At 39.8% G+C, this 13,636-nt stretch overlaps 1 protein-coding gene across 1 annotated transcript in view; it reads right to left on the minus strand.

Annotated features, from left to right (window-relative positions):
- The window catches only part of bi (T-box transcription factor bifid), a 126,425-nt gene that overhangs the window by 109,324 nt on the left and 3,465 nt on the right, over positions 1-13,636 (minus strand). The window contains exon 3 of the mRNA XM_011504802.1: positions 3,321-3,654. Within this exon, the coding sequence (XP_011503104.1) occupies positions 3,321-3,654 (334 nt within the window). The remainder of the gene's footprint in view (positions 1-3,320; positions 3,655-13,636) is intronic.

Raw genomic sequence — 13,636 nt, forward strand, 5'->3', positions numbered from 1 at the left:
CTCCTCCTCCTCCTCCTCCTCCTCCACCTCCGCGACCAATTCATTGCGAAAAGCTTTTGCTTGCTTCTATCAAAAGCTGTAATATCCTATTTGTTCAAGTAGTGAAAAATTTTTTACTTCGCGGGATCCAAAGCGAATAATTAGCTGATGCTCAGAGCTTCTAATACGACAATAATAGACGTATAGACTTTTAAAATCAGGATTAAAAAATAAAAGTTGACTTTGAAGAAAAAGGTCATTGGATTTTTTAAGTTAGAGCTTGAGCCTCATTGGCTTTATTCTTTGTTGAAAGTGGAAAATTGCTCCATCATCACCTTTTTGCCATTGTCGAGTATAGTCGCGACTTTGCTTGCGATTAAAGATCGCCATGATATTCTATTCCGGCCAATAATTACCTTCTACTTTCGGAAAATTAAGCATACGCTCAAATGTCTCGATCCTTAGGCTTTGATCTACCTGCATGACCAAGGCTTAGTTAGGTAACTTGAAAAATATCAGCCAAGTAAGACTTTATTCTTTATCGAATAATGTGTCTTTCGATATTCGCATTATTATTCAATTACAGAGCGATCGATGTTACAATGGATTTTTCCACTTCCACAAAAACGCGTAAATCGCTTCTGCCAAGAAAATGAGAACAAAGAAGTCCGATGTAATTAATTGATCGAGCATAATTTCCAACGCAAGCTGGAGAAGATATCACAGTCTAACTAGAAAATCGAAGAGGATAATGAAGGTTCGTTAAAAGATTTCGTAATATTACTATTTTGCATATTTTGTAATATTACTATTATTACATTTGAGAGGCTGATGAAATTACCGGCTTGACAGCTTTCGCCGGCGCGAAATTCCGGCTGCTTTCCCGGAAAAATGCGCCTTTCGTCGAGCGCCACGGGGCCCCGGCCACCATTGGCGATATCAATTATTCTAAGCTCCCGCGAGTGTGCCCAATATGCATAAGGAGCGCGATGAAAAAGGAGGGGCACAATACACGATGGAGCCCGTTGATGAAAATTTCGCGGTGGGAGCTTTTGCCGACGCAGGATGCACGAAGTGAATAAGCCGTACAACGGGCGTGCAACGGGCATTTTGATTATCGAAATTTATCGAGAAAATTTGAATTTTAAATACACGCTGGATAAAATAAATAAATAAATACTCTCTCTCCCCCTCTCTCTCTCTCTCTCCCCCTCTCTCTCTCTCTCTCTCTCTCTCTTGACTTGGATTTCTACTTCTTCGCTTTTGTACACAGCTTCCGTTAATCATACTGCGCAGAAAATGCGGAGCTAAGCTCTCTCTCTCTCTCTCTCTCTCTCTCTCTATCTATCTCTCTCTCTCGTACTAACCGGAATCCGTGAGTCGCTTACTTTAGGGAAGTAGATAATTTTTTACGGCTGTAAATCACGGTGGGATAGCGTGGAATGGAAATTGTGAAAATGTAACGGTGTTATGCTCCATACACTTGATTATAAATTATTTGTCTAAATGCCACTGAGCTTCGGCTACGAGTAATCAGCCGAGCGTGTAAGCTTTAGGTCACATTCGAGTCTTATGAACAACGTTCTACGAAATTACAGCTTTCATAATTTAATTGCCTTGAGAATTAAATGGCATATTGTAATTTGGAAATTATCATACCATAACGTAAAAGCAGCGGCAATTTTTTCTTTCCTTAATCATTAATTTTATTCTCGCGATGAAGTCATAAGCCTCGTGCCGAAGTCTTAAAAGCTCGATAGTGTCGATCAAATTTACCACAAGGCAAAATACAGATTCAAAATTCATTTTGATAACGTATGGGCTTTTACGAAATTTCCTAACTGAATTCAGCGTCCACGGTTAACTTTTGTTGTCTTACGAAAGCACTCCACATTTTGTCCAAATAACAAATGTACTTTAACGCACGCTTATCGTAAGAACAACGTATCATAGATCTCCAAAATCTAAGGACGCTCGATCGAAATACGCCGACGTGAAAGAAGTGGTTGTCGTGCATTTGTTGGAGCGCGCGCGACTCCCGGAGGTCTTACTTTAGCAAAAATATTGCGCAAACCCGCGCGAAACTGATGGTCCGCTCGGTAAATCGACGCGAGCCGCTCGACGGGAGATAAGAATCGGCGGGTGCGAAAATAGATTGGTGAAAAGTCGGGGTCGGCTCCATCAACGGCGAGCTTGGTGCTCGTTAAAATCGCCGCGAGCGATTCGTACGGTCGATAACGGGGCGCGAGCGCTGTATTATTTTGGAAATTACCGCGTATTACAGGGCGGAGCGAATCGCGGCCGATTCGGGACTTTGAATGCTAATCGTTGTGCGTGCGCACTAGACAGTGGACGTCGCTGTCCGAGCGCATTAAAATTCGTGGAAGCTTAGAATGTTTTATTCCCGTTTCGCGCTCGGGGCCGTTTACATTAATGAATTGAACGTTTCGCTGAAGTCGTCATTTGCATTATTCGCGGGAATAACTCAAGTGTCATTGGGGGCCTATGTTATTATAAATGTACGTTGCTGAATTAAAAATTGGTGCTGCTTTGAATATTTGGGGATACGTGGCTTGAAAGAGATCATTAACGAGGGAATGACTTGATGCTCAATGGGAGTGATTATTCAGTTTGATGATAATTCGGGGCCAAATTTGTCGTTTGGTTATAATGCGCGGCACTCGAAGGCAAAAATTATCTTTAAATTAGCGACTCTTGTAATGAGATGATGTCGCTATGGAAGCCAATGCTTTAGGGTCAATGTTCGAGAGGTTTTGCGTGGCAAAATATTTTTTCGGAAGCATAACGCCCAAACACTTGTATTCGTAGGTGAAGTGTTTAGACTGGCAAATCGAATAATTTATTATCTACTTGAAAATTCCTGTCAAGTAGTTGTACATCCACCCTTTGCTCATTAAGCAATTCAATTAATACATTAGCTTAAGAATTTGTACATTATAAGTTGATAAATATATTGTTCTGGAAAGATTATTTAAAGCAATTATTTTTTTTTTTTTTTTTTTTTTTTTTTTTTTTTTTTTTTTTTTTTTGAACAAGTCAAAGACTGCGAGAGAAGCGCCTTTCTTAAGTTTGGTAATGAGCCGAGGATATGATAAATCAACAGATAAGATATAATTGTAAGTTAACTGAGAAAAAATATAGCTCGTGTCTACGGCTCATCTGGCAGTAAGTACATTAATATGTAACGAGGACCAGGAGAGAAAAATCGTAAATAACGAGAAAACGCGCGGCCCGTAATAAAAATAAAAGCCGAAAATCCTTCCAGATACTCGCGATGAAGCATCGAGTGAGACAAAGTAATAATATGCGCCCCGACTCACCGGCCGCTCTTCGTGATGACCATCTCCGTGCCGAGCTTGTGAAACTTTTCCCAGAGCTCTTTACCCTCGAGGGTGACCTTGGGATCGTCGACGATCCCGTCCTCCTCCGGATGGGGTGGCACGAGGTGAGGATGCGGTCCCGCTAGTGGGTGGTGACCGGCCAAAGGATGCGGCGAGGTATGAAGCATCCCAGGGGGCAGGGGTGGCCTCAGGGGCCTCATCGAGCCCGGGCCCCCAGCCCCGGCACCCTGGTGATGATGATGGAGGGCCGCGGCTGCGGCGGCTGCCAGCACCGCGTGGGCCTCCTCCGTTGTTTGTGGACCGAGTCCCAGACCTGCAAAGAAAATAGATGGGACTAGGTTGGTCAGCGGCTGATAATTCAAGCTCTATCCCTAAATTATCCTTAAATAACGCCTTTTCACCGAGGACTTCCATAGGCGCGGTAAATTTATTTCTACTGCCGTTTGCAGGCTTTTGTGAGGCTTGTCGTATAGCTCGCGAGTCACAAATTTATAAGGTAATAATAGGCTTTCTTGGCGGTGAAAGTGCTGTAAATAAGTCGACTGTCAAGGCGCCGGTTTCTTAATAACGAGCGTACTTTTCTAAAGCTTTTTCAACAAACAACTCGTATGTGCGCACAGCGTAAAAGGCTCGACGATGTGCAGTCGGTGTGCCTGTACTTTTAATATTTTGTCACTTTAATTAATGAGAAAATGTCGCGTCAAATTATACAGAGGCTTATACGCGCGCGCAATTTCTATTTAACGAATAAACCGCACGTCGCGATAAGAGATAAAAGCTTGTTGTTCTTCTATCAAATCTATATTGACGTACTAACATATTTAAGATGTTTTGACTCCGTTGATTATAATGAATGAATTATAAATGAATTATAAATAATATGCTCACGATGAAATTGACTTGACCATTGGCTATGTATGTTAATAAAATTTTTTTTTATTTTCTTTTTCTCTTCTTTTTTTTTCTTTTTTTTTCCTTTTTTTTCCTTTTTTTTTCTTTTACATGTTGCTGAAACTATGCTGATACATATTTTTAGTCGTATACGTATACTTAATTTCGGCCTAATCGAGGACGATATCATCTTTGCTATTAAAGATTTTTCATTCCGATGTTTCCTTGTGAATGGAGCTTCGAATGGAAAATACCCGAAATCCAATGGAAAGGTTTTTATTTCATAGGATAATTCTGGTATTCCAATGTAATAATGGCAAAAATGGCAAAAATAATCTCCTTGTTCTCAGACTTGATTCACTGTCGGGCCAATACTAAAAAATTACGAACAATCAAGAGGAAAATACAAGAGGATGACAATACAATACTAAAACTGTAATTTAATAGCAATATGAAGCTGCGAGCACTTGAATGCAATACGAGTTATATACGATTACCATTAATACCGGTAGAAGCGAGCTACTGAAAACAAACAGGTTTCGTGTACATACGCGCTTGCTTGCTTAAATAAATACATAAGCCATTTTAGATTTATATTAATTAATTGATTAAGAATATTTATTATATATGTTTATCAAACATATTATAACAAGTTTGAAATTATTGGAGTTGTCGAGTGTTTCTAAGGTAAATAAATATAAGTAGAAACAAAATTTCCATAAAAGTTGATAAATTTTAGTATTTGTATTCATTCGAGTATCCCGTGCACGCGTGTGTATGCGTATATATTACAAATGAAAAATAAATTAGTCCTCAATCTTGCCCAGAAGTGTCACTATATTTTCAAACGAAAACATAAAACAATTAGCAGCCGAATATTTTCAGAGAAATACAAACACGTATATGGGCAAATGGTTGTATGCTCGGATTATACTTTGGCACGTATACAAGCACGGGTGCACATATCTATGCGCATATGTATAAACATTTGTAATTACACCGAACTGAAAATTAAAATGCTACCCACAGGCCGTACATAAGAAGTACCATCACCTCGATTTAGCTGAGAATTATTAAGCAGCAGCGCGTATCGCCTATCCGAAAAACACGAGTAACTTAATAATTCCGTGTGCGTAGAACGCAATTTCATTCATACGAGCTTGGACGATCGTCAACCGTAAGACAACATCTCTTAGAGTTAAGCTTCGTATTTTAGACTGCGCCAGAGCCATCCTGAGAAAAGAAATGAATGAAAAAGAAAAAAAGAAAAGAAAAGAAAAGGAAAGAAAAAAGAAAACAGAGAGAGAGAGAGAGAGAGAGAGAGAGAGAGAGAGTTGTGGGCACCAACAGACGCAACAAACACGAGCGAGACAAATAATCAGGTTTCACGAGTATGAATGGAGGCAGTCGAGTCGTTACGCACACTGGCTTATAATTCATATTTTTAATTTTTTTCGCCTGCAAAAGCGTGTCTCGTCCGTGGACAGACTTTGTAATTTCGCCGGGCGAGGAATCGCGCTGTCCCCCCGGTGAATGAAGCCGGTCCACGTTCCTTCGGCGAAAAACCAATTTCGCATAGGCCCAACCGCGGCTCGTGGCGTCACGTAACCCATTATGATTCCTATCTGCCGACTAGAAAAGCTACTTCACCGCTCAACCGCGACCGGCCACACCCCCGTCACCGCACTTGGCCATCTTCCGTCTCGCGAAGATTCCGAGAGCGAAAGGATAGAGGCGAGAAGGGAGGGAAGCGGGAGCAAAGTGAGAAACGAGAAGCGAGCGGAGAAAAGCGGCACATACGTTGGGTGAAGAAAGAAATTCACGGGGCGAGCACGACTGTCGCGCATGAATGAGACGTCGCCGAAAACGTCGACCCCCTTTGTCTTTCTCGTCCCTCCACCACACGACGGCTTTTAATGCGCCGGCCAAGAACCGCCGTATGCCCGCGCGATGTTCTTCAAAGAGTCCAAAAGTAAATGCGGTTATGTGTTGTACCGCGATGGAGGCTAAGCTACGGCCCAGCGGCACGAATAAAGCGGATCAAACGGAACGATGAAAGAATAATATGGTGAATAAGAGAGCGGCGAGGGAATATCCAAAGTACGAGATTTTTATTGTTTTAAGACCGGGAGTACGTCCTGAGAAAGTGAAGCCAAGGGATGTTGGCGAAGTTTGTGTGTGTATGTCACGGATGGGGTGCGAGGGCGAGAGGGGGAGAGGGATGGGGATGGGGATTGGAAGGGGGATTGGGAGGGGGATGGGATGGATTTGGGAGGGGGGAGGGGGTGTGCGGAGAAGGTAGAGAGAATGGGAGGTGAAGAGGGAGCCACGTTTTTGCAGTAGGAAGAGACTTATCTCGTTTTTTGTGGGTATGGCCGGCCGTTTCATTAAATATAATAACAGTTTACAGCGCTTTATGAGAATAACGATATAGCGATTGTAATTTCTTAGTGCTTCGGTGTTGTTAACGGTTTAATAGTGCTTAATTTTTGGCTACAAGCGCATCTCGAACGAAGCTCGCTTCGATTAAATCGGAAGCTATTTTCAATTCATGTATAGCAAGATGTCCGTAACTGCAACATTGATTATGAAGATGAAGATACACTTACGATTACGATACAATTACATTAACGTATTTAAGTGTAAAAATAGAAGAATCACAATGACTTTATCGAGACATTACAATAAGATTTTCAACAATAAATATAAATATACCACGCGCAAAACTATCAACTACTCGAACTCTACCTATTGCTGATAAAGGTGAAACAAATCCTTCGTATGCTCTAACTCAAATATGAATTCATCGAAACCTCAATGTAGGACCTCATTTATATTCACCTCAATACATCAACTTCTAATAAAGTCTTAAACGTAACGTGAATATCACAACTCCCTTGGCCGTAGCCAAGCAACGGAACAAAACAGCAGTAGAAAGGTAAAAATAAAGGAAAAGAAAAACGGTCTGGCATTAAAAGAAACTGAATGCTCCTAATTGCTGCTCATGCGTAAACAATTGCAGCTTTAGTTATGCCGAATCGCAACTAGCATTACAGGGTACAGCTGCACTGGGCGCGATTACGCAGCAACAAACACACGCGAGCACTCGCGCAGTCCGATATCGCGGGTGATAAGTGTGCGAGTCTGGGGCTACGGTCGACGTTAAATAATTAATTAAGCCAGGAACGAGTCTGGAGTTGAGGAGCGCCAGACTCGTTGCTGACGATGGTATGTGTGTATCGCTGACGGTGGTAGGAGGTAGGGGGGGGGGGGGGGGGGTTGGGGGGGGGGGGGGGTCTGAAAGAATTTAAAAATAGAATTGACGTGCTCGCCCGTGGGTCAATAGAGCAATCCATGACAGCAATTGTCTCCCGTACGTAAGCCACAATCGCAAGCACTCATCGTTGCTCATCCGTCTCTTTCTAGCCTCACTCTCGGCGATCGCCCATAGAATGAAGAAAAATGCGCTCTTCCACGTTTATTCGCGAATAAAGTGCGTACCACTTGGTTTCAAAAAAATCTTGCACTACGAAGGCGAGTCGCTTCTTATTGGCGCACAAATGTACGAATGTAGTTGGTCTACCGATCGATTTGTTCACCGTCATTTTCCTCTAGAATGCAAAAATGTCCTCTAAATGTCTAGTAGTAATATTTTAAAATTCACTAGAAGTAAAAAGCTAATACACTTGTTAATAATAGCTTATTTCATGTATGCCTATCTTTATTGTCTTTTCTTCCTAATAAAGTTAAAGAATATTTTTAAACTTTTCTATATGTATAGATATATGCATGTTCTCAAAGTATAGTAAGTGCACATACACTGTAAACTAATTTGCTGCACTTCTTTTGTAAATATTTATTTAAAATAGTAATGAATAATTATTTGCTTAAAGCTGTGCGTATCTCGAGGAGGAATGTATTGTAAAATTAAAATAATATTTACTTTAATCTAGCACATATCTAATCTTACATGTCTAATCTTAAGTACATATTTGTTAACTTTCAAAATTATATTTACACATGTGCCGAAATATTTTTTTCAGAATTATATAGCATTCTTATGAACAAAAAAGGACTTTTTCTTTTTTTTTTTTTGTTTTAAGAAAAATATTATCAAAAGTTTTAAAAATTATGTTATCGATGGCTAATTTCATCGATACAATTCGTTAATTTTTTAAGAATATAGCCTTTTTTCATAACGAATACACAAATTTGTGATCTATGCACATTGTATAATAAGATGAATAATGTAGAGGACAAACCTATTTATTATTATTTCGCTTCTTACAAATCGACAACTTTAATATATATTTTTGGAATAGTAATATAGTATTTTAATTTTGAATCACAATTTAAAATCTTTATTATTCTATGTATAATCATAATGTGAATAATTTGGATTTTTCAGTTGGCCGATTATGTCAGGATTTTAAAAGGATTTTCTAAGTTTACTAAAAAAGTTTCTATAATACAATACAAAAATTAAATCATGTAAAATATAAATTATTAAAGAAATGTAGAATTGCTAAGTTCGAAAAAAAGTTTCAATAAACAAGTTCATCAAATTTAATATTTATCATTTAGAACTTGCTAGAAATCGAAAAATCCACGTTTATTGTCAAATTATTAAAAGTTGTTCAGTATGTAATGGAAATAATTCTGCTCGATTAGGAAAAATGAAATGAATGTGATGAAGATGTATGTAATTTTACAATATGATAAAATAAAAATGTTAATGAGAACGCGTAGCGCATAATGTAAATTTTAATTTTATTTCCTATAAATTGAGGGACATTAAGCTACTCAAATTTCTCATTGAGAAAAATTCTATTTAAGTATAAAATATTAAAATCAGCGGTAATTTTCGTACTCTTGAAAATCTGATGGCATGTTTTTCCTTCTGCATGTTGGTGCAACATCATAGTTTATAATATAAAAAACTTAACAATATAAAAAAGTATAATATAAAAAGAGAGCAATGACACTGATAAGAAATCTAAAAATACGAGCGAACCAAGAATCTTGTGATCGATGAATGAAGTGCAGAAAAGTCATCTTGAGTCAAGTGTCGACACTTTGTCTTATTATCGAATCCACAACTTGAAAATACTAATTTTTTACACATTTACGTATCCCGATAGGAATAAATATACACATACGAAAACGCTAGTTTTAATTAAAATAAATAAGCACGTGAGTTTTTTTTTATTGATCATGGGGCATTATAAAAACTAAAATAAGAAAAATAGGTAAATAAAGAGATAGAGCGATAGATAAAAATATATGATAGGTGGATAGATGGAGAAAAGGAGAGAGCGAGAGAGAGAGAGAGAGAGAGAGAGAGAGAGAGAGCACCAGTGAAGCGAACGATCCACATGCCGATAATTTATAATTATCGCATTAGAAAGACTTAACCGTGGCTCGCTCGCTTGTGCGTAAAGGACCTCATTAGGAAAAAGGCTTCGCAGTGCTCCACGTGTGCGCCGTAAACATACGTACGCATTTATTACGTCGTTGAAAAAAAAAAATGGAAAAAAAAGACAGATAACTTTTCGCTCGCCGATAAAACTTGGGACATACGTATAAAGCGCTCGGATATTATCAGATAAATCCGCGCTCTTTCTACTTTTCTTTTTTTTCTTCAACGCGGCGTCACTGAACTTGGGCCGTGCGCTTTTGAGCGGATTATTTCTCAGCCGAATGATTATCGCTTTAAGAATAACGTTTAAGCGTCAATTAACGGTTTTCTCTGTGTATCGAGATCGGGCACTGAACACGGCGAGATAGAGTCGTTGCCTGCCTTTTAAAATGGTAATACGGGATGTGACAGAGGGGGCGAGAGAAACAATGACTACAAGCGCAAAATTTTTAGGATAGATGCGTATAATTTAACTTCAAAGGCAATAGATCAAAGGTGGACGATTATTTTGCGTAATTGGTGCTAGAATTAGTTAATACTTTGCTTTAGACGGCTTATGCTTCATGGCCTTTTAAATTGGAAGACCATTTATATGGATAGAATGCTAAATATGGAGTGATAAGTAAACTGAATCTTGAGGGAATAAAATCAGTACCAGTGACTGTATTCAATGTAAATGTGTACGTTTGTATGTGAATAGTTAAAATCAAGATTGTCGAAATAAATAATCTTCGATTATTGAATATGTGAAATAGAAGGTACATTGAATACCTTAGATTTATGTCATTTCTTTGGATGGAGGGTATCACACTCAAATGAAACTGTAAAAACAGTTAGATGGCAATGAATATCAATTATGGAATTCGATTAATAATGTGCATATGCACGTGACTTTACAAGAGTAAAAAGCTTCAAAAGAGTAGAGTCATTCCACGGTACTCGGAATTAATTATTGAATAATGAAATAAGCGAATGTATCCAACTATCCAACTGATGACGCAATATGGAATATTAGTTATTAGGATTGAAAGTTATAAATCACTGTGATCCTCCACAGCTGATGCTCTGAGAAATATATGACCTTTCATAAATTAGAATCTCATAATCATCTGTCAAGTGGACCCGCGAGAAAGATGTATTCTTCGGCTACCATATAGAGACTCGCCTCTGAAAAATTGAAAAGCCACGCGCACTGAAATGAGGCCGAATTTATGAAAAATGCGGCCATTCCTTGGTCCCGATCGTCTGATCTTGAACTTAACTTGTTTTCGTCCTACATCAATAGCTTTTATTTTAAAAGAGTGACTGAGTGAGTGAGAGAAAGAGAGAGAGAGAGAGAGAGAGAGAGAGAGAGAGAGAGAGAGAGGAAAAAAAGGGAGAAAAAAATACGGCCAGTGGTACGACTTATTATTTCAAAACACTAGTTATACACAAGCACAAAAAAAAAAGGAACTGGGCCTCCAATTTGCATACAGTAATCAGTCATTGGTGATAAATTAATGACGTATTTCAATTTCTTTTCTCTCTTAAAGCCTACAAATGATAAACAGCATTGATCAAATAATTTCTCATTTTATAATTCGTTCTCACGAGCGTGCTCTTCGATTTTGAGTTTCACTCACAGATTTTGACTAACAGCATGAATAACATAACCTTGTTTCTAGAACATTATTGCCAGAACACCGCTAGGTAAGGATTGACATTTTCATACGATACGCAATGTTGGAATATGTTGTTGTCGAGCACGAATCGTCATAGCTGCTACAAACTTACAAAAACACGAAATTGGCATCTGGAATAAAGGAATAATTTGTGCACAAGCAATTGAATTCTCAAAGGAGCCGCGACGACTACGAAAAGTCGCCGGCAATTTGGCGTACCATCGACGAGTCCGCGATCTTGCAACAATATCGAAGAAAATACGAGGACGATCATCGACCGTTGTTCGTTGCCCTTTATTCTCTCATACGAAGGATACGTATGCATCGTATTAGACGAAAGTGTCGTTGAAATTGCGACGCATTTGACAGGCGACGCGGACAAATCGAGCGCTATCTCTATAAATTAATCTATCTGCTGTATTGCAAGATTCTAAGGAATTATCCGTGTATAAATAATTGGTAAATTCTCTTGCCTTTTTCAGCCGAGCTCCCATTACGAATAAAAGCCCGAACGATATTACATACGCAAGTTAATGCACGCTTATGCATTGCTACGCTTCATACATAACCTAAAAGGGTTGAGATCAATACAAGCGCATATTCCGTATGCAGCCTAACCTGAAATTTATCGTTGACGAATTTATGGATGTCGACTGGCTTTTGCCATTCATTATTACCTAAGCTTTTGAGCGCCACAGTGATTTTTCTGCCATAAAATAATATCTGCCTCGAGCATCTAGCTTATTGTATTCAGCAGATTCGTATGCAACGCGAGTGTTCGCGGCTAAACTTCACGCAAATACAGTCGCAAGTCGTCGTTATTGTCCAGCAATACTCTATAATTTATTTTTATATCCATCTGATCGAAGGATGACTGAATTTATTCCTACGTATCTCCGTATGCTCGAAAGATGGCCTAACGTCACTTATTTTATAGGCTGATCGTATTCCTAGATAAAGTTTCCATTGTTTTTAAAAATAGCAATTACTAATCAATTACATGTAATTATAAGATAGAGTACGCACGTTTTCATTAATCTAACTTTTACATCAGCCATCAAAAGTAATAATGCTCCGGAGGTAATTGCAACGTAGATAGGAGGATAGACAATAGCGACAAATTTTTAGCATAATATCCAGAAGATTAATTTAGTAATCGAGCGCGCAGACGAATAAAAATGGGACCTAAAAGTCTGTGCAACAAATAGAAATGCGTCGAAAAATTAAACTCGAATGAGACATAGAGATAGACTGAGAGAGAGAGAGAGAGAGAGAGAGAGAGAGAGAGAGAGATTCGCAGATAAAAAGACGAGAGACGCACTACGATAATTTCCACTCTGCAAGCTCGTAAAGGCTAATACGGTACGCGGATCGTATCTCGATACAATGACACAATTGTCAAACTTCGAGTCGACTTCCGTGACGATGATAGATACATGTGTGCTTGCGTGTGCGCGTGTGTGCGCGTGTGTGCACGGGAGAGGGCGACTCGGGAATGCATCTGGTGTTTGGCCGTTCGAGTAGGGGGGGGGGATACTTTGGTGAATATCTGGCATTATCACGAGGAAACAAGACCATAATGACGGAATAATGACTGGTTGGTCTTTGTCTAAACGCGCCTCAATGTCACGCGAAAAACTGTCTATTCCATTGCTCCTTTGAGTAGCGACGCGCGGTGCTCAATATGTACAACCCCCGCTTGTGCAAATAAATCTCTATCAATTCGTCTTCCTACTCCTTTCCGCATCAAGAAATTGGCGTTTCTACGTCGAACTCACGCTTATACCGAGCACACGGAATCACAGCGGGGGTGGGGGGTGGAAGAGAGAGAGAGAGAGAGAGAGAGAGAGAGATAGAGAGAGATAGAGATAGAGAGAGAGAGAGAGAATGATAGGGATAGCGAATGCGAATGGTGACGCGCGATCGTGAATGTGCAATGGGAAAACGCGCGCGCGGTGCCTTATTCGTCGTGGCCATTTTTTTCTCTCCCCGTTCGCTTTTGTTTATAGCGCACGGGCGTCCCGTCGCTGCCGTCGAAGAATTACGCACGAGTGCGCATTCCGAATGCGCGCTACGTCTTCCACTGGTACTCGGGTTTGCCCTTGGCAAGATTAATCACCGACCTCGCGTAAAGGAAAGAGAGAGTGAGAGAGTCCCGCCAATTTTCCCGGGGAGAGGAAATTCGCGAGCAGCGGCGACTGCTTTGTGAGCGCGCGAAAAATCGCGACCCAAGCACGAATGACGCGCCGTTACGTTGGTAAAACGCCGAGCGCAAGTGCCACTTTGCTTCTCTCTCTCTCTCTCTCTCTCTCTCTCTCTCTCTC

Source organism: Ceratosolen solmsi, unplaced genomic scaffold, assembly GCF_000503995.2.
Source record: "Ceratosolen solmsi marchali unplaced genomic scaffold, CerSol_1.0 scaffold70, whole genome shotgun sequence".
NCBI lineage: Eukaryota > Metazoa > Arthropoda > Insecta > Hymenoptera > Agaonidae > Ceratosolen > Ceratosolen solmsi.